The sequence below is a fragment of the Lepidochelys kempii genome, chromosome 1 (genome assembly GCF_965140285.1).
Source record: "Lepidochelys kempii isolate rLepKem1 chromosome 1, rLepKem1.hap1, whole genome shotgun sequence".
NCBI lineage: Eukaryota > Metazoa > Chordata > Testudines > Cheloniidae > Lepidochelys > Lepidochelys kempii.
In genome coordinates this window covers 63,854,911-63,876,868 of record NC_136380.1, presented here as the reverse complement: position 1 = coordinate 63,876,868, position 21,958 = coordinate 63,854,911, and the positions used below count along the sequence as shown (strand labels likewise).

Here is a 21,958-nt window from a genome sequence, read left to right as displayed (position 1 = left end):
TAGGTTAGGCCTGAAGTTACCCACAGGGCAGAGGAGGAAAGTTCTCATTGTGGGGGTTAGTTAGCAGATAAAGAGTACTTTGATTTTCTGTGTTTCCCATTCGGACGTCAGCACCTGGCATCATGACCCTGAAAGCCTGAACAGCATTAAGAAGCACTGAATAAGGTGGATTGGTGGTGTGTGGTCCAGAAAGAGATACCTATTACATAGTGTGTCTATTTTGTTTTACCAAACTTCCATTGTGCTTTTTGTTGCAGAGAGTATAAATATAGTCAGGCTAGACACCTGGAGAAGTAGAGCAGGGAGTATCTGAATATACTGGAAAGTCCAAGAGAAAAGTAATCAAAATGAGACCTGACAGGCTAGACTAATTCTCAGCTCTGAAAGTATGTTCTTCCTTTTCTGTTGGATGTAAATTGTTGGAAAAGGGTGTGGGTTAGTGGCCTATGCCTCAGCATCATTATTATTATAGTTTATTTATTAAATGCTGACTGTGCTTGGCACTGTTCAAACACGAACACACTTTCTCTGCTACGAGAAGTCTCCAATATAACTCAAATATGGAAAAATACCGTTCATATATTATATGATACCGTACCCCATATAGGGACAATCCAGCCTCATTCTATTATTATTTTCAATTAGGAAACTTCTGTAGATGGCCCTAATGGCCTGAAACCAATCCAGGCTTGAATTACAGCTGTTTATATACTATATTCAGACCACATCCAACGTGATTAATTCAGAATAGGAAAAAAAAAAAGATGGTATTCCTGTTTGCAGGCCTGTGCTATATAGTGTAATACATTTGCCCAACCAAGTAAATATTATCCTTGGACTTTATCCAAACCACTGTCTGCTTGTAATACTCTATCATGTTGCTTAATAAGATGGTCAAGATAATTCCCATAAAATGCATTGAACTGAAAAGACCACTGGCAAAAATGGGATTAATATCTGTCCAAAGCAGAAAAGGATTGTTCATCATATTGAGAGGGGCGGAATGAAAGTTTCCACTGTAAGTAAAATATTACAGTGATTGCTAAATTTTGAGTTGTTCTAGGAAGCACTGAATTGTATGTGCTTGTTTTAGGGGAACACTACATTATTATTAAGAGGATACATTTGTCTTAATCCAAAATGCTTGCATTTATTTGAGGATATTAACTAACTTTAGTTAATTTAGCCGCAACAACTTTCTGAGTAGGGAAGCAGTTTATTATCTGCATGCTACAGGTGAGGAAACTGAAGCACAGAGATTAAATAACTTGCCCAAGGTCACATCCTTAAAGTTTGTAGCTAAGAATAGAACCCAACTCTTCAAATTCTTATGTCTTCATCCTTCCTTCTATCTCGATAAACACTTAGGGCCAAATTTATCCCTGGTGCCCCTCTACTGTCTATCTAAATTGACAGTTTAAAAAACAATCCTGTATAGGCTGTGTTAGTCCATTTAAAAAGTGACATAGAAATGACTCCATTTTCATTAAACTAAATATTTTAGTGTGCAAAAGAAAGAATAAGCCCTGAAAACACTTCCCCACCCTTCAAACTGGTTTTACAAAAGGTAGATCGTGCCAAACCAACCTGATTTCCTTCTTTGAGAGAGTAACAGATTTTTTAGATAAAGGAAACGCAGTGGATCTAATTTATTTAGATTTTAGTAAGGCGTTTGATACTGTGCCACATGGGGAATTATTAGTTAAATTGGATAAGATGGGCATCAATAGGAAAATTGAAAGGTGGATAGGGAATTGGTTAAAGGGGAGACTACAACGGGTCCTACTGAAAGGTGAACTGTCAAGTTGGAGGGAGGTTACCAGTGGAGTTCCTCAAGGATCAGTTTTGGGACCAATCTTATTTAATCTTTTTATTACTGACCTGGGCACAAAAAGTGGGAGTGTGCTAATAAAGTTTGCAGATGATACAAAGCTGGGAGGTATTGCTAATTTAGAGAAGGACAGGGATACCCTACAGGAGGATCTGGATGACCTTGTAAACTGGAGTAATAGGAATAGGATGAAATTTAATAGTGAGAAGTGTAAGGTCATGCATTTAGGGATTAATAACAAGAATTTTAGTTATAAGATAGGGACGCATCAACTAGAAGTAACGGAGGAGGAAAAGGACCTTGGAGTATTGGTTGATCATAGGTTGACTATGAGCTGCCAATGTGATATGGCTGTGAAAAAAGCTAATGTCGTCTTGGGATGCATCAGGAGAGGTATTTCCAGTAGGGATAAGGAGGTTTTAGTACCGTTATATAAGGCACTGGTGAGACCTCACCTGGAATACTGTGTGCAGTTCTGGTCTCCCATGTTTAAGAAGGATGAATTCAAACTGGAACAGGTACAGAGAAGGGCTACTAGGATGATCCGAGGAATGGAAAACTTGTCTTATGAAAGGAGACTCAGGGAGCTTGGCTTGTTTAGCCTAACTAAAAGAAGGTTGAGGGGAGATATGATTGCTCTCTATAAATATATCAGAGGGATAAATACCAGAGAGGGAGAGGAATTATTTAAACTCAATACCAATGTGGACACAAGAACAAATGGATATAAACTGGCCACTAGGAAATTTAGATTAGAAATTAGACGAAGGTTTCTAACCATCAGAGGAGTGAAGTTTTGGAATAGCCTTCCGAGGGAAGTAGTGGGGGCAAAAGATCTATCTTGCTTTAAGATTAAACTCGATAAGTTTATGGAGGAGATGGTATGATGGGATAACATGGTTTTGGTAATTAAATATTCATGGTAAATAGGCCCAATGGCCTGTGATGGGTTTTTAGATGGGGTAAGATCCAAGTTACCCGGGAAAGAATTTTCTGTAGTATCTGGCTGATGAATCTTGCCCATATGCTCAGGGTTTAGCTGATCGCCATATTTGGGGTCGGGAAGGAATTTTCCTCCAGGGCAGATTGGAAGGCCCTGGAGGTTTTTCGCCTTCCTCTGTAGCATGGGGCACGGGTCACTTGCTGGAGGATTCTCTGCTCCTTGAGGTCTTCAAACTACAATTTGAGGACTTCAATAGCACAGATATAGGTGTGAGGTCTTTTTTAGGAGTGGTGGGTGAAATTCTGTGGCCTGCATTGTGCAGGAGGTCAGACTAGATGATCATAATGGTCCCTTCTGACCTAAATATCTATGAATCTATGAATCTATGAAACTATTATGGTGCAAAGTATATAAATGACAAGGAAAAATACCAAACAGACAGAGCCCAAGTTAAAGAAACAGTGAGATTTCCCCATGTTTAACTTACTGTCTGTAAGGTGTAAGTTGCTGGGTTCTCTGTTCAAAGGAAACTGGCCCTTCAATTCTCTGGATTTCTTTTTGAGTGTAGCCTGATATCCTCATGAATTTGTTTTGTACCAAACATAGTCTAGCACCATTCAAAGATGGCTAGAATAGCCTGCATGCAGAGCTATATAGAAAACACATTACTTTTCATGATTTCTAGCTTTGTTTTATTATTAAGCATCTCTATAGTGTCATAGATGTACACCGCATTTTGCAGAACATAAGACACACACTGTTCTGAAGAGCTTACAATCTAACACACAATATAAAGCAAGGAACATGGTATAGCAAAAGCTTATTTTCCACCTAAGTAATAGTCCACAAGATATGGTGTACCAAAACCTGGGAATATTTGTTGTCTCCTAACAAAATTCAACCTTGTGGCTACAGTAATGCTAAAGAATCATGTTCAAAATTTGTCCTGTCTTCCAGTGGGGCTGGAACACTTTTAATAGTGGGAGTGCTGAAAGCCAGCCCCCTTGTCCCTGTTTGCGCCCCTCCCCCTCCCCCCCCAGAGCTGGGACCAGGAGCAGGGAAGTGTCTCTGGGAGGGGGGGACCGGGACAGAGGTAAGGGGGCCGAGGCTGGGGCTGGCAGACGGGACTCTCAGGCGTGGGGCTGGGAGCCAGGACCCTTGGGTGTAGGGCGGCAGCTGGGACCCCACATGCAGGGCCTGGAGCAGAGCCCTGTGTAACCTGCACCCCTAGTTCCCGTGCCTATGCTATCTTCCCCTCTCAAGCTGTTCCAGTGGCTTCCACCTGGTTATAGCTTATTACCTATATTTCTGCACTCATTTAGTCTTAGCACTGCTGTTGCTAAGATACCTTTTCTCTTTCCTCCATGCTGCTCCCTTTGCTTGGCAAACTCTTCCTGTTGTATATCAAGTTATCCCACTGCCCTGTTAAATCAAATCCTTCCTTTAAAACTCACTTCTTCCATGAAGCTGTATTGGATGATGTACCTTATCATAGTTACAACTTTCTGAATATCTGTGTTCTTGTAAAATGTGCTTTAATGCTCACTGAGACATTACAGATTCTCTCTACAGGACGACACTTGTATTGTGAGGATTGAGGATCATGTTCAGACAAGTGTCCACAAATCAGAGATTTAGCAACAATAGTCCAACATGTTTGGGAGCCGGGAGAAAATACAAAGAGATGAACTTCTTTACAGAAGGCATCCTTGTGAGGAATGAGAGGCTGACTGCTAGTTCAGGGTACTGCTTTTCCTGGGAAGCTTGCAATGAACTAGGAAGAAGTGAGAGACACTGACAGGAGGTAACTTCTACCAACTTTTTAACATCTTTGTAAATTTCATGCTTCAGTTACAGCTATATGAGAGCAAGAGTAGAAGCTTTAAGCGCTGGAGTCAGGGTTCACAGAATTTCATCATCGTTTAAAAAAAAAAACTGAAAACCCTTATTAGCTCATCCTGTCCATTTAGACTTCAAAAACACTCAGCATTGGTCTAAGTCTGCTCCCATCGAAATCAGTGGGAGTTTTACCCAGTTTACTACAACATTCAAAAATGCTCCAACCTTCGTGCTGGGGCTCTCACCACTTCCTGTGCAAGACTGTCTAAAAGAACTTGCGTTCTGATCCTCAGCTATTCTGTATATTTTCAGCCTATCATTTCTAGTTAGGGACTAAAACAATTCTTCTCTTTCCTTGTGTATTTACTTTCTGAGAAGGTCACCTTTTCAGGTCATTAGGTAGCAAAGCAATGGACACAGAACATAGCAACATCCCCCACAATTTTGATATGAATGGGCTGCCTCCTTCTACTCTATAGTACTCAGAGGTGGTTCAAAGCCAATGTGTAGCATGTGCTGGCCACGCCTCCTTTTCCTGCTTGCTTCCAGGTGAGTCTTTCCCGAGCTGTATAAATACTTACAGACAGATACTATTAACAACAACATCCAAGCCAACTTATGAACTATGCACAGCAGGCAGTTATCTGCATAGTAATAGTCCAAATCAAATGAGGACCGTTAGGCTAACAAGGCACCCAGGAAGAGGAGAATTGGGGGAGATGCTGCTAGCTGAAAGGAATGATTCCCTTCTGCAGCCCAGTGTCTCCCACAATTCTGATATGTCTGGGAAGTGGAGAGCAGTGAAACGGAAGCAGGGAGGGATCCAGAAACCACAAAAAACCAGAATGAGATAGACAGGAAATTCCCTCTAAAGCTTGCTCAAAGGCAATACTATTACTGGGCCACTGCCTGCAGCACCTTTCTGCTGGAGGCTGCTTCTGCAGAAGACAGAAAATTCACCTAAGAATATCTTATAAAGAATTTAGCCAGTGCCCATATGGCTGGGCTGCTGGCGTGGCCAGTCTGACTCTTTTGAGGAACCTGGATACTTAGGGTTCTCTGCCAAGGATCCTGCTAACATACCTGGAATGCTATGGTGCTGGGCTGGAGACCTTTATCCACGCCTTCTTGTAGGAAGTCCAGAATAGTTGGAATTCCTGGATCTCTAGGGTCTACACCGTCCTCCTGGCCCCATACACTGAACTTGGCCCAGCTGGAGGAGTAGGCTTTTAGCACAGAGACTCCCCTGGATGACAGCAAAGTTTTGATGACTTTGGAAGAGAGGCCAGATGTTGCTAGTGCTTCCCGTTAAATAACCAGGATGTTAGCTGGAGACGATGGAGAAAGGGATGGAGAAAGGGACCCTGGAACAGGATGTCCAGTCCCAATGGTAGCTGCAACAGTGGTTCCAGCTTCAGCAATGTCAACTCAGAAAACTAGGGTCTCCTCAGGCAGTATAAGGTTAACTTGCTTGTTTCTGCTTTATCTTCTGGCTCACTTTCCCTAAGAGTGAAAAGGGTGAAAATGCATATAGCAGGCCTTGGGGCCATCTGTGCGACAGGGCATCTGTTCCCGTGGATGAAAGATCTCTTTCCCTGGTGAAGTATTTGGGACTCTGTGTTCTTGTGGTTTTCAAACGAGTCAGCTGGTGGAAAGTTGGAGCGCTGCAAGATCAGGCTGAAAAATTCCTGGTTTAGAAACTACTCCAAGTCGTTGAGTCTGCATCTGCTGAGCCAGTTCGCCTTCTGGTTCAGCTCCTCTTTTAGGGAAGGAAGAGACTCCATTCTCCATTGCTTCTGCATGTAGCACTGGGCTCCTTGTCCCTCCTTGGTTGTTTATGTATGTGACCATGGTCGTGTTGTCCAACTGAACCAGGACATTATTGCCCTGAGGTGGCTTTGGAACCTTCAAAAGGCTACTTTGACAGGTCTCATCTTCTGGAGACTGATGCTGTGGTTCCTCTGTCCATTGCTCCAAAAGATGAGTTTGAGTTTGTGCAGTTTGGGTTCCTAAATGAACTTCCCAACCCATCAAGCAAGTGCTGGTTGTGAGAACCAGAGGGTCTGGAAGGCATATGGAGAGGTCCTTGCAGATGTTGCCTGGGACTGTCAATTTTAGGGAATCATGCACTTGATTTGGGACCAGCATTTGATCTTTCATGCACTCAGGGGAGCAGTTCCGTATTTTGAGCAGAAGGCCTGCAGACATCTGATGTGTGATCTTGTCCATGGAGTGATTGAATGGCTAGGGACCGAATGGCTAGGCAGCAGTTCTGCGGAAAAGGACCTAGGGGTGACAGTGGACGAGAAGCTGGATATGAGTCAGCAGTGTGCCCTTGTTGCCAAGAAGGCCAATGGCATTTTGGGATGTATAAGTAGGGGCATAGCGAGCAGATCGAGGGACGTGATCGTTCCCCTCTATTCGACATTGGTGAGGCCTCATCTGGAGTACTGTGTCCAGTTTTGGGCCCCACACTTCAAGAAGGATGTGGATAAATTGGAGAGAGTCCAGCGAAGGGCAACAAAAATGATTAGGGGACTGGAACACATGAGTTATGAGGAGAGGCTGAGGGAGCTGGGATTGTTTAGCCTGCAGAAGAGAAGAATGAGGGGGGATTTGATAGCTGCTTTCAACTACCTGAAAGGGGGTTCCAAAGAGGATGGCTCTAGACTGTTCTCAATTGTAGCAGATGACAGAACGAGGAGTAATGGTCTCAAGTTGCAGTGGGGGAGATTTAGATTGGATATTAGGAAAAACTTTTTCACTAAGAGGGTGGTGAAACACTGGAATGCGTTACCTAGGGAGGTGGTAGAATCTCCTTCCTTAGAGGTTTTTAAGGTCAGGCTTGACAAAGCCCTGGCTGGGATGATTTAACTGGGAATTGGTCCTGCTTTGAGCAGGGGGTTGGACTAGATGACCTTCTGGGGTCCCTTCCAACCCTGATATTCTATGATTCTATGATCCTTATGCACAACACAAGAAGGCCCAATAGCTGAAGACACTGAGCCATGCTGGCCTTGTGCACTCTCAGTGATGGACAGACTTTCATCATCGAGGTGTCCATGTCCACTCTCAGGTGTGATATCCTTGTTGAGGGAATCAGTGAACTTTTCTTTACAATTTATTACAAAATCATGCACCTGCAGGAGGTCCAGAGTCTGAATCGTGGCATTGTGTGCGGCAGTCTGGGTCAGAGCTCTGACTGGGATATTGCCCAGAAAGCGGTAAAGGTGGTTCCCCCCGAGACCTGAATCTGGCAACAATCACCATAAGAGTCTTTGTAAAGACTTGGGAGGAGGAGGGGAGGGGAAATGGGAGCATTCAGAACTGGTAGTGATCTGTGCCATACACAAACCTCAGAAGCTTGCGGTGACATGGGAGTAGGGGAATATGAAGCTACACATCTGCTAGATCTACTGATGCTAGGAGGTCCCCTTGGGATAGAGATGACACCGGGGAGGCCAGGGACTCTATCCTAAATCTCATAGTCTTTATTCACTTGTTGAGCCTCTTGAGGTTGGGGTGGGTTTGCCTGCCCCACTGCTATTCTGAACAATAAAGATGGAGCAGAACCCTGAGAACTTTTCTTCTAAGGGAGCTCCTTCTATTGCGCCTGCATCCCGGAGCTGGGAGACCTTGTTCCAGATAAGTTCATACTTTGCTGAGTCAATGGATATGGGGGAGGGATGAAGAAGGGATGGCATGGAGCCCGTAGCTCAAGGGCGCATCCCTGATTCACTCTCTCACCGGTCTGTGGTTGACACAGACCATTCTTCTGAAAAGTGGGAAATCCTGCCTCCTAGAGCCAGATCCGGGCACAGCCAGATTTGGTCGTTGTCATGCTGGGTTATTGGGGGCTGAAGGACCACCCTTGAACTTTCCACTACAGCCTCGGTCCCAGGACTTACTATTGTCATTTCGGGTATCCTTCCTCTGATACATCTGTGAGGAGGAGGGGCGAAAGGAGTGTCTCTGCCTGAAAGTGGGCTTGTATGCCCTTCGTAGAACACGTGGCAGAAAGGGGAAGGCCTGCTTTGATTTTTGCAGCATTTTCTGACACTATCTTGTCCAGCTTTTCTCCAAAGGGGAGAGATCCTGTGAACTTGGAGGAGCATAGGACATGCTTGGAGTGAGCATCTACTTTCCTGAGCAGAAGCTCCAGGCTGGTGCCCTGGATGCCATGACCCTGGCTGAGAATCTCATTGTGTTCAGCAAGGCCTTAGCCACAAATGCAGCTGCCAGGGAATCTTTCCTAAGTGCAGCACCAGTGTCAGGGTGGTTTCTGTCCGTCGGGCCCTGAAGCCCACCAGCCAGCATTGTGTTGTTCTCAGAAAGCATGTGGCTGACAAGGACACTCTGAGGGCGATCAAGGAAGCTTCAACATCCCTTCTAAGGGTGGCTTCCAGTCGCCTGTTAGGTCCTTTAGGGAAGAATTCCTCTTCTGAAGGAACAACCATGTCTCTGAAGGAACAACCATGTAGCTCAGGACTCTGCTGCGGCATCAACCTTTGGGACTTCAGTAAGAACATTCTTTGGGTCTTGCAACTTGTAGAACCTAACCTCATGCTTGCTGCTAAATTTACCTGTGCCAGGCTTTTCCCATTCTTCCCTGATTACGTCCTCGAAGGAGGAGTACAAGGGGATCGCTATCTCAGGGACGGATCTGGAGTGAGAGTATTTTCTTTGAGGCTTATCTTCAGGGGCCTGCTCAGATTGAATCTGTATTGTGGCCATCACCTTTATGCACTCAGGTTTTGGAAAAACTGCAACAATTTTTTTCTCCTCTGCTCAGATTCAGATCCCGAAAGCTTGCCTTCCTTGGCAGAGGAGGAGTCTGCATCAGAAGCGGAGTACCTTCTGGATTTTTTATATACTTTTTCTTCCCCTCTTTATTCTTTTTGGACTTTTTTGGCACACAGTTGTTTACAGCTTCCTTTTGTGCAGAGCACTCTAGAAATTTCGCCCTGGAAGTCTCCACTTCAGGATCTAATTTCTCCAGAGTGTGTGTGTGGTCTCATAATCAGAGTTCTCTGGCTTGTTTTGGGAGGAAGGGGGGCTGGATATAAGCCCGGCTTCTCTCCCAAGGCTACCCGAGACCTATTTCCAGATTTGGGGGTGGGGCGAGGAAGAGTAAGAGGACTGGTAACCATGCAGTAGACTTATGTCTATGGTCCTGTGTCACCCCAGGATTTACTCCTGGCTTGTCTGGATGTAGTGGTTGTCCTCAGAGTCTCTGTTCCGCCCTTGGTCTTTTTCTGTGGCAATCATGGTTACTTGGAGGGGATAGGGGCCCCAACATGACTATCTGACCTAGAGCCTCGTGCCCTAGCAGCAAGAGGGTTAGCTGGGTGGGCGCAAGCTGCTCCTGGGAAAGCTCCCTCACATCTAGAGCCCCATTTGTACTCAGCCCAGTGCTTGCACAGCGGCTCTGTCATGTCTGTAATGGGGCAGAGGAGCTCAGGAGGAAGCAGGTGCATTAGAGGTTCTGGGGGCAGTACAACACTGCTGCACAGCTCCTGGAGGAGGAGTAAGATAAAAGAAAAAAGGCTTGTTACTGCACAAAAATGGCGATAAAAAATAAAGATAACAGGAAGGGATGGACGTAAATGAAACAACACTTGATTGCTGTTGCAGAGGCAGGAGACCTGTTGGCAAGCAGGAAAAGGAGAAAGGGTCAGCATACACTATGCTGCAGCTTAGAACGGCCTCTGGGAGTTGCAGAGTAGAGGGGAGCAGCCGAGCCGTATCAGAATTGTGGGAGATGCTGGGCTGCAGAAAATACCTGGAGCAGAGTTACACCACGAGAATGTTGTGCACAATATTGAAACAAAATGTGATTGATAACTAGAAAGCTCTTCACAGGCTTGCATGTTGTGTCAAAATGAAAAATTGTATACAAAGTTCAGAAAGCCAAAGTTCATATATTTTAAATCCCATCTTTCTTAGCTTGGTTGTAGAATCTGATTGTAAAATAGTTCTGACATTATAACATCTTTTGGTTTTGTCTGGAATTTCCAAAGGCTCTTTGAAAGTCGGTGAAAGAGCGTAACTCCTTTAGCTGCTTTTGAAAAGTTCACTCTGAATATTCAGTGTCACAGCTGGTCTCCTTTTCAAGCCCACTTATGTGATCATCTGATCGAAACCAGTGGATCTCAACCAGGGGTCCGGGGCCCTCTGTGGGGCTGCGAGCAGGTTTCAGAAGGTCCACCACGCAGGACCAGTATTAGACTTGCTGGGATCCAGGGCAGAAAGCCAAAGTCCCACTGCATGGGGTTGAAGCCCAGAGGCTTGAGCCCCTCCGCCCAAGGCTGAAGCTGAAGCCTGAGCAACTTAGCTTCATGGGGCCCCCTGTGGCATGGGGCTCTGGGCAGGTCCCCTGCTTGCTACCCCCTAACGCTGCGCCTTGCTTTTATATGCAGAAAAACAGTTGTTGTGGCACAAGGGGGCTGTGGAGTTTTTAATAGGACACTGGGGGGCCTCAGAAAGAAAACTGATCTAACCTGTTTATGAAAGAGAATGTGAACTCAACTCAGAAAAGTTAACCAGTGAGAAATAAAAGATGAGAATGGGGTCATTTTAAAAGCATATCTTTTAAATTAGGTAGATTGTTGCTTGTTCATTTGGATAATAATGTGGACTATGGTTCTTTTCACTTTAAAGGCTATATGTATTGTTAATCCAAGTAATAACACTTCTACTATCAGAACATAACACTGCTTCATTTCATAGCAATGTGCACATTGGCCAGAAAAATACCACATGTAAAATTTGGTTTACTTACTTAGCAGTTATGCAACATTGGCATTCAAAAATAATCTGTTTATGAATCATTGTATGAGTGGCAAGGAGAACACTCTCTCTGTTTAAAAGTTAAGACTCAGACTACTCCTTGGCTCCCAAAAGCTCTTCAGTCCTTCTCCAGTTGAGTTTGCTTTGCAAGTGGTTTTTCTAGGGGAATCTTTGTTTAATAGGGTTTAAACCATTTTAAATAAACAAGCACACATTGTTCTGTAGGAATAGAAAGGACAGGCAACATTCTCAGTGAATAGTGTTTAGTCACTTGAGAGATTTGCTTATAGATTTTTTTTTTAAACTATCATTCCTTAACAGCATGGACCTACAAGGTGTTAAAGTCCCAGTGACTTTTCTGGCACTTGAGGGCACTCTGCATTTCATAGGAGGGACTTGGCAACTGTGTCTATATACCTCCTTCCTTATTAATGGGGAGATACACTACAGTGCATAGTGTCCCTGGAAGCTTAAAGCCTTCAGCAGAGTTTGTGTGGTGACTAGGGACTTGGAAAGGCCACACTGAGTGAATTTCATCTTAAACTCTTAATAGAAAATGTCTGTTCAGCTGTAAAAACACTTGAATGCCATGAGTGCCCTTCTTATAATAATTTGGGCAGAGACTGAAAGTGAGAAATGTTGCCTACCCTTTCTTGAACCATTCTCTATCAATGTCATCAAGACAGTTTATCCTCTCGAAATTACAGAAGAAAAGAAAAATAGGCAATGGGGAGTGAGGCAGAGAAAGTAAGGCTGACACGAAATCCAATCACTTCTCGTGCTTCTAGGAATGGGGTTATCTCACAGCCATACAGCACCGTGCTAGCCATTATTACACTTATAACAGTGATGAAAAACTCTATATTCAAACTACAAATAAAACAACAAAAAATATCAAGCCCCTCTAATACAAACATACAAATAAATTAGACTACTGATGGTGGTATATCTTTCTGCCTTCAGTACAAGTTAGTGAATTTTATTGGTATCAGGTAAATTAGCTTGTATGTTCTCAGTTGTTTTATAGAAACTTTAACAATCAAAGAGATACTTGCAATGAACAACATAACAAAAGTAATTTCTTAAACACATCTGTAACACAAGTATTCAAGCAGTTTTGATCTATGGCTTTAAAACGCGTAGCCCCTGCAAAAAAAGCACAACCTCTAGAGCGCTCACATTTGTCTCCAACCTGACAGCAGCTGTGAAGTTTATTTTACAGATACACAATAGCCCAATAAACTCCTGGATAAGAACCCAATTTTGAAGACAGGGGCCATACTGCAATTCAATAGCACTGCTCCTGTTGTATGTTTGTCTTTCCATGGATTGTTACATAAATTAAGAAATTAAAATTTTACAAAGGAAGACTCTGAGCTATAGCATTACATACATAATGATTTCCAGGCATGTCTGCAAAGGAAACTAAGCTACAGATGATAGATTGTAACGACATAAACTTCAAAATATGTAACTGAATGACTGATTGGGTCAATGAGACAAGGTGGGTGAGGTCATATCTTTTATTGGACCAACTTCTGTGGGTGAGAGAGACAAGCTTTCGAGCTTACACAGAGCTGAAGAAAAGCTGGTCTCTCTCACCCACAGAAGTTGGTCCAGTAAAAGATATGACCTCACCCACCTTGTCTCTCTGGTATCCAGGGACCAGCACAGCTACACCACCACGGCTGGAGTCAGTGTCAAGGATTAGCAACCTGCTCTTAATCTTTTCAAGCTTCTATTTAGGCGCTTTATACTAACACAGGGCATTTTACAAGTAACAATACAAGGCTACTTTAAGTTTTTAAATGTGCTTGTCTAATGCACTTTTCACATTCCAACAGAATACATTCTGTCCTCTTTTTATACCATTTGCTGCAGTATGCATCATAATCCTGATGGTAATAAATACATCAAACTGCCTCATGCTGCTTGAAATGAAAAACAACAAATAGTACGATTACACTTTATACACACAATCATTTAATGATTTTAAAGAAAACCAATTAAAAATTGCATTATTAGAGGTAGCCTTAAGATTACTTAAGCAAGGATGCTAATGACACATCAGTTGCAGTAAATCAGAACCCTACAATAACAAACAATAATATCCACGCAATGAAGCAATGGCAGTTCAGTAAATAATAGATTTGTTTCAAACTCCTAAGATGGTATAATTAACAGTGGGAAAAGGAGAAGTCATATGTCATTTTAAGATACAATAAGTCTTATTAAATCAAATGGCAATTTAAGGGGATTGTTGGTACATGTGCTTTGATGGACTCTGGAATATTTGGTGGACTCTGGAATGCTAAACAGGCAGTGCGGAAGTGAACAGCTAATCAAGATGTTTTTCATAATTGTTTTAATTAAATGCACATTTGAAAGCTCTGTCATGACTTAAGGACACAGAAGACCAGTGTGAGTTTGCTAAATTCTTCTATTAACTGTCTGAGCAGCAGAAATTTTTTTTGTAGATTCTAGAAGGAGGGGAAGAACAGCTGCTATTTTGATTTCTCAATGCCAGAGTGATGGATATTAAAGCAGGTGAGATATAGAGAGTCCAGACGGAATTTCTCATATTATAACAATGTAAAGGGACACTGTCAGGTCAACTATGTCCCAGAAGTGAGAGACATAAGTAAAAACCCTTCCAGAACCAACTGAAATCATTTAATGGTTTGGGGCAGGGGAGGCGGTGGGGGGCTGTCTTAAATTCCACCGGAAGATGCTTTTTAAAAAATTCCCTTGAAGTGTTTGGGTTGAAACTGATGCAGCATGTTGTTAGTACATGGAATCGGAAAATAAAATTGAATAGATACTGGCTGGAAACAAAATAAAACAAATATTTTCATTGTGCCAGGTGAAAGAACTGCACATAATTCAATAAACAGCATAAATAACTAGTACACGAGATTTTGAACATTTTTAATAATCTGAGGTGATGTGAGCTATACTTTTTGTAAACATATTTACCCTTGTCAGTCTCCTTTTTAAAATGTTAGTTCAAATTTAATCTAAACTACTCTACTGTGTCCCCAAAAGAAATACCATTAATCTCTATTGCAAAGATAATGAGGTCACTGAAGTAAACGGAGTTACACCAGAGATGGATCTGTACAATCAAGTGGTCTACAGCAGTGCTTCTCAAGCTAGCTGATGTGGGGGATCGGCAATTTTTTTTTCCAATGTGCGTGCAGACTGGCAGCCGATGGCTCGCAGACCGACACCAGTCCACGGACCACCACTTTGAGTAGCACTGGTCTACAGTACAGTAAGTACGATAAAATCTTTAGTTAATTTAAAAGGGAAAAGTATTTTCCTAACTGTAAGAATCTTTAAGGATAAAAGTAGAGTTTTGAGAAATTGCAAAAAGTTGAGTGCTAAGGAGTAATAATTCCATTTAGCACTGTTATACTTAGGGGGCTGTTATACATACAATGAATGTATTTATAAGTCTGAGAAGCTTATATAATCATATTTTGACATGTGTAGGCAGTAACTGTGTGATTTGTTTTTTAATCCACTCACAGAGTAGCATCCCAGTGATCTCTTCTCCTCAGGAAGCATAAGACAGTCCAGCTGGGTGTTGCTTTGATTGCCTGGCCAGTTTTTAAACTCATTTTGAATTAGGTTTACCTGTGGAGTTTAGTTTGAACAACTACTTCACAATATTGGTGAAAGACATACTGCCATGGTATTAGGTATCTGGCAGAGGGGGCAATTTAATTTGGCTTTTCCACATCCCAGGTGAGTGCTCTAACCAATGGGCTAAAAGTTATAAAGTGGGAACCAGGCCCACTGCCTCCTCCGGCTGGGTTTTGAGTGGGACATTTGAGCACTCCTACAGTAGCGGACTCTGCACATGATTTAGACGGCTGAATCCCAGTCTTCCCTGGTTTGTGACTTGCTTTGGGACTTGGGCAGGAAATCAGTGTTCGACCGCATGCCCAGAGGCAGAAACAGAGGGGCCTAGGGCACTTTTACCCTGAAATGTTAGGTGCTGAGCGAGTTTAGGCACCTACAGAGTTAGGCAGGAGTTTTCTGTACTGCAGTAGAGCCATACCTGGCACTTAGACACCTAGCTCCCAGAATGCCTCAGTCTTTGAGTTGCTGAGCACTCTTGACTGCCTTTGTACTTGAATGGAGGTTGAGGGTTCTCATCATCTTACAGGATTGGGTCCATAATGCTGCTGCGGGATTGACATGGTGGAAAATGGCAAGACTAGCAAAAATGCATTATGGTACATTTAAAAACTGTGATGGTTTTGTAGAAATGAAGAAACAAACAGATTCTCTCTCATCACCCCTCATCCCTCCCAAACAGCATCTTTAATGTAGCTAGAAATGTTGTAGGAGTTAGGAATCTCATTTTTGCAGTGAAGTACCACAACTTCTAAGCATGATTGGAGACAGTGCTCTTTCCTGCATCTTTCATCTCTTTATAATAATCAACCATGGGGCAAGAGTCTTTTTATTGGTGGTGATGAGAGCTAACAGTTACTCGCGGTAGGATAGTGAATTCAATTTATTATGTATTCCAGTGTTCCTGAAGCACAGTGATTGCAAAAGTACTATTAGTTAGCTCATCTATAGGGATTTTCATCTTCAAAGTGCTGTACAAACTTCAACCAATTTAATTCTAAAGCAAGAGTTCCTGTTTGAGAATGTGGAAATGGGAGGAAAATACTTACAATAGAAAAGATGCAGAGTGAGAATGTTCTGTATTAAAAGAAGACCCCCAAACAAGATTTCCTACCAAAATAAAAACCACATACTTTTACTCTCTTGATCTATTTTTCCTTGTTACTTATTTTCTTCTTTATTAAAAGTGTTTTTCTGACACACAGATCTGCCCTCCAGCTCCACATTTTAGAAACCAAAACAGAACATGCAAAGAGCTCTTGAAGTGGAAGCAAAATGTAAAAAAACCATGAGCGCATCCAGCCTCTGGGGGAAGAGGCCCTTTCCTAGGATTCCTGGCAACAGAGAAACTAGATGTCATCAACTGCTACCATGCAGTGGCAAAGTCATGGTGGTGCACCCTTTTGAAATGTTCATAGATAAGTCTTAGACCCCTTTCAACTCTGTCTTTCCAGGAAAAAATAATTTAACTTTTTTCTAGGGATTTTCACTATTCTGAGTTGTGCGCCAGATCCAATAATGTATGTTTATACTGCAATGTTCTGAGCTTCCAGACCATTCTATTGTTCCTGACATCCAACAGCAAAGGTCAGATGCAGATCAGGATGAGCAGTCTTGTTTGAATGTGCAGTTACTTGCATTTCTAATTCTGAACACAGCACACACAACAGTGGGGTAGATTAGCTGTGTCCGACTTGCACATTGCTGTATAACTTGGTATTCAACCCCAAGAAACACTGATAATAAAATCGAGTAAAATGATGCTGTCCCAAAGAGCTGCTGGCAATATATCTGCCAGAATGGCCACAAACAATCTGTTATCTGTCTCTCTGTTCATTTGTCACAGATATTCTGTGCACTACATCAACCCCCTTGTACTCTCTTACCCCTCTGAATGCAGAACTTTAAGTCACCTGATGGCTATGCTGTACGATTTCACCAAAAATCTAAGCTACACAGTGTTATTTTTGGTATTTTGATTAAGCGACTGTAATATTTCAACACGAAAATTATATTTATCAGTTTTATAGTTCTTATCTTCAACAGGAGCTAATTTTGTCTTTCACCAGGCAGCTTGTTTCTGAATTGTGTTTGTTACAATGTCTAATTATTTAATAGTAACAGGAACGTCTTAGGCACTGGACAACATGGTGGATGTAAAGATCTGCTGCAAGATTTGGGGGATCTGCTTGGTATCCAGGGCAATAAAAGACCGGCCTGCTGGTAGCATCTTCTGCAGCCTACGGATCAGAATGGGGGAAAAAAAGAATTACCATTACAAATTATGTTTCTCACAGCAAACCAAGGAGTCCTGAGAGTTCCTTAAGAAAGGATGTTTTTACTTTTGAATACCTTGCTGATACATGCCATTCACACTGCGGCACTATGCAATGAAAAGCTTGGGAAAGCAGCAGTGCAAGGAAACACTGAAAGCGGTTATGTCACAGAGGTCTTTTCAGCAAGACAACTGACCTGTTTCTACAGATTTCCATTCCTTTGTTATGGTCACTGTTTCTGGTGTGTGAAAATCTCTGCTGAGATTAAGGTACCAGTGACCAAACAAGGTATTAGCACAGCTGATCTTCTAGAAACAACTAAAAACTCACTCTCTGAGGGGAATCATTTAGTTCATTTAAAAATGTTACTGTACTAACCTGACAAAGTGTTTGGGAAACTTTAACTCCACCCCACAGAAACTACTGATTTTATCTGGTTTTATATATTGGCTATAAATGTGCGGTTGATACTTCAGCTTCTAGCCTAGGTTAAATTGAATTCATGTTTTTCTACAGCTGCTAGCCCGAGGCCTAAGGTAGTCAGCCTTGTACATTTTTATTCAAAGCTTTTAATAGTACACAAGATGTACATAACAAAATTCACATCACTAATATTTAATCAGCAGTTTTGGTGTATACTGTTTCACTGATTTTTTAAAACAAGTTTTAATTTATATTTGTGTCCCACTGTCATTTCCCTATAGACTATAAACTCAATCCCAGAGATCGCCCATTTGAAATGAAAATATAAGCCATGTGGAAAGAAAAATGAATAAAAACAACTCCCTTCCCGCCTTCCCACCCAAAATTATATTTTAAAGGAAAGCTTTGCTTAATTATGCACATACATGCAGTTGTATTTCAGTGACACTGTGTCATATATATATTCCAAATCTAGTAAATTGGTCAAATTGATAACCTCTTTTCCTCAAGGATGAATATGAATGATGAACCCATTTTTCCAGTCAGAAAAATAAAACTCAATCTCCAATAATATTTCAAAATAGGAGCTCTTTATGGGGAACACAAACAAAAGATTGATGGAACCTGCAGAAATTCAATGAACAGCAACCACTGTGCAGCTGCATATTCCAAACCTTTTAAAATTATACCACATGTTGTGGCCTAACTCCTTCTGGGCTTGATCCTACCACCCTTTCAGTCAATGACTTTTTTTTTTAAAGTAGAATTGGCCCTTTAACATTAGTGGTAACTGGCACATGTTTATGATAGAGATAATAGCTTTGAATCATATGTACCAGTGACTGGGCAGCAGATGCAGAAGGTTGGCTTGTATAAAAGTTCTCTGTCTCCCCTGTACCATCTCAAGCTATGACTAGGGCCCCACCAAATTCCCAGGCATGAAAAACATGTCACGGACTGTGATAGCTGATTTCCCACCATGAAATCTGGTCTTTTGTGTGCTTTTACCCTATACTATACAGATTGCACAGGCCAGACCAGCGTTTCTCAAATTGGGGATCCTGACCCAAAAGGGAGTTGCTGGGGGGTCGCAAGGTTATTTTAGGGGGATAGGGGTATTGCCACCCTTAACTTCTGCACTGCCTTCAGAGATGGGCAGCAGGAGAGTGGCGGCTGTTGGCCAGGTGCCCAGCTCTGAAGGCAGCGCCGCCGCCAGCATCAGCACAGAAGCAAGCGTAGCAGTACCGCGACCCCCTCTACAATAACCTTGCGACCCCCGCACAACTCCCTTTTGGGTCAGGACGCCTACAATTACAACAACGTGAAATTTCAGACTTTAATAGCTGAATTCATGAAATTTACAATTTTTAAAATCCTATGACCATGAAATTGACCAAAATGGACCGTGAATTTGTTAGGGCCCTAGTTATGATATAGGCTATGTGTATATATATGTGTGTGTGTATGTCTATATATATATATATATATATCTCAGAAATATAGTTAGTAGTTAGACTATATACATGTATTTTTAACTCCCTCGTTAGGGAAGAGTCCATGGGTGCCGATTTGTGGCCAAAACCTTAATTCCGTAGTGGATTTATGCCTTTGAAAGCCGCTATCTTGGAGCCAGAGAACTGAATGGACTCCCTCTTGATGCCACCAATGTCTTGAACTGGCTGGAAAAGGTTGCTGATAAGTAGCATAAGGCCTGTGCTGTCACCACTGCTCATCAAACGACATGGGACAAGAATCAAATCTTACCGACCTGTCACTTAGAGCAGAACTCTGCTTGTTGCTTGGTCATTGCACCGACATACATTTTTCTGAAAGCACTCTTTAGAGTCATGAAAACGGCAAATCATTGTATTTTTCAGGGACTAGCAGCAATATATTTACCTGTCTGCCTGGTCTCCTAAGGATCCTATGAATACGGCAAAAGCATTAACTTGAGGGTTGATGGTCAAGGTTTGGGCAAATCTTGCTGGTGGGATACCATATCGTTCAAGGTTTGCATCGCTTAAAACTATGACAAAATATTCGTCAGCCTCTTCTTTAGCAATTTCACGAACAGCATGCTCCGTCCCTTCCAGGGTATGGTCTCCGCTCATACAGAATTGAGCATGGGCGTGCATTATCTGGGTACACAACAAAATCAAAAGGAAATGTATAGAGAGAACTATTCCAAATAAAACATACATTCTAGCTGGTATGAAAGGGAGCAAACATTCTTCTAAGCCATATTAAGTGAAACACATTTATTAATGTGCATTCTGCTCCAGATTTTAGAGAATATGCAGCATTTTAGGATTCAGTCAAAGGTTCATTTCACTCAGTACAACCATAAATTCTTAAAATCCAATTTGCAATGTCAGAACTGGAAGAATCACATGGAGGGAATTTGGCTTTCAGAACTAGAGAGTGAAGAAGTAAAACACTATGGTAGGCTGGAGATTGGGTTTCCCCATTGCTATAGATCTGAGGGAGAATACCCTGACCAAATCCCATCTGTTCATAATGTATATTAGACTAATGGACTTCAGAATGAAGTGTTATTGCCAAATATAAGACTCATGATCAGATTAAAGAATTTTGTGGCCCTATGCACTGTGGAAATGGGGCCCCCACCTTTCTTAAAGTGCTTTCGTCCCATACATGCCACCCCCCGCCACAAATCGCAGAATGCCCCTCTCTCCCCACCCCACACACAGACCCCTGAATGCCCCTCCTATCCCACATATACCTACAATCCTTCACCACCCCACCTATCCTGACAGCCCCCCCCCACATCCCAGCAGCCCTAACATGCATCCCATTCCGCAGGCCCCAATATTCTGCACTTACCCCATAGCCCACCAACAACTCTCCCCAGCTCCTCACCACTGCCCTCCGACTCAATGCTCCCATCCCAGGCTAGGGCAGCTCCTCTCAATCCCAGTCGCCCAGCTCCACTCCCTCCCCTTTCCCAGCCCACATGCACACGGCCCTGAACTGCTCAGGTCTGGCCCAGCTACTCCTCCATCACGACAGAGGGGTGTTTGCCCCAAATCTGAGTGAGTGACGTTGTGACCTGGTGCACAAAGTGGCTGCAACACCCAATTTTGTTTTTGTTTGGTGGTGGGGGCCCTCTTTCAGTGGGGCTCCGTGAAAAAGTGCCACAAGTGAACATTGGTTAATCTGGGCCCGCTCATGGTGACAAAACAGACTTTAAAATGATTTAAACGTATGGTTTACAAAACAAGGAAGAAATGTGTTATTCTGCAATGGAGAATATGGAGGACAAAGCCATTTCCTATGCAAAAGCTAGTACATAAACATGACAGTACATGTTCGCTTCGCCATGATGGTTTAACACCTTTCCAGTCTAGGAGTTTACATACTCTTACGGCTATTACAGCACTTTATGGCTTCCAAGCCCTGTACAAACAAATATTAAGGATCACCCCCAGAGTTTCACTCACCAGTGGCTACATGTTAACAATAATATTTTTTATTAACAGAGAGCTTTCCATGTAGCTGCACCAACTGATCAGTGTGTATGGAACTTCCTATAATCATTAATGGACTGTTTAGGACATAGATCCCAAAGAGATGCATCCTTATTCTATTACTACGGCACAGGTTTTTTAAAAGTCGAAAAGTTTTTTCCCCAGCTTCGTGTTTACATACATGACTCCTCCTATCCCTCCTTTGCCTACCTTCCAGCAACTTCCCTCTCTTTACTTTTTGTATTCTGTGACCTGTAGGAACTTATCCTCAGCATTTTAGAATCCTTGATTATCCAGAGCTATTTATTAAGAGGATTTACCTTAATAATCTCTAATCTTTGTTTATTGTTCTTGGGAACTTTGTCACTCCCAACCAATGCAATGTTGAAGCCATCTCCTGAATGTCCAACGATATCGTACTGCAGGAAAGAGAATTAAAGAGTAATCTGTTAAGAATAAGGAGTGACTGCTGACTCAGAATGACATGAGGTCTGATCAAAGGCAATTTGCTTTTAACTAAAAGATAAATACTGACTGCAGTTTACATTTATGATCAGTTTAAAGGAACTGACCACAATTTCTCACTACCACTAAAACACTTTTGCAAGATAAAATTGCCCAAACTAATGAAAATAAGCATCAGTAACTCATTATATTTCTTGGGTCTGATTCTGACTCATTCCACCAGCTTTACAGTGGTGTTAAGTGAGATTAGAATCTTAGC

At 42.4% G+C, this 21,958-nt stretch overlaps 1 protein-coding gene across 3 annotated transcripts in view; it reads right to left on the bottom strand.

The window, feature by feature from the left end:
* Window positions 1–12,974: 12,974 nt before the first annotated feature.
* The window catches only part of VWA8 (von Willebrand factor A domain containing 8), a 290,052-nt gene continuing 281,068 nt past the window's right edge, over window positions 12,975–21,958 (bottom strand). For all 3 annotated transcript variants that reach the window (XM_073345760.2, XM_073345743.2, XM_073345772.2), the window contains 3 exons: window positions 21,555–21,653; window positions 19,646–19,884; window positions 12,975–17,287 (listed from right to left, as the gene is read on the bottom strand). In XM_073345760.2, the coding sequence (XP_073201861.2) occupies window positions 17,179–17,287; window positions 19,646–19,884; window positions 21,555–21,653 (447 nt within the window). In that variant the 3' untranslated portion in view covers window positions 12,975–17,178. The remainder of the gene's footprint in view (window positions 17,288–19,645; window positions 19,885–21,554; window positions 21,654–21,958) is intronic.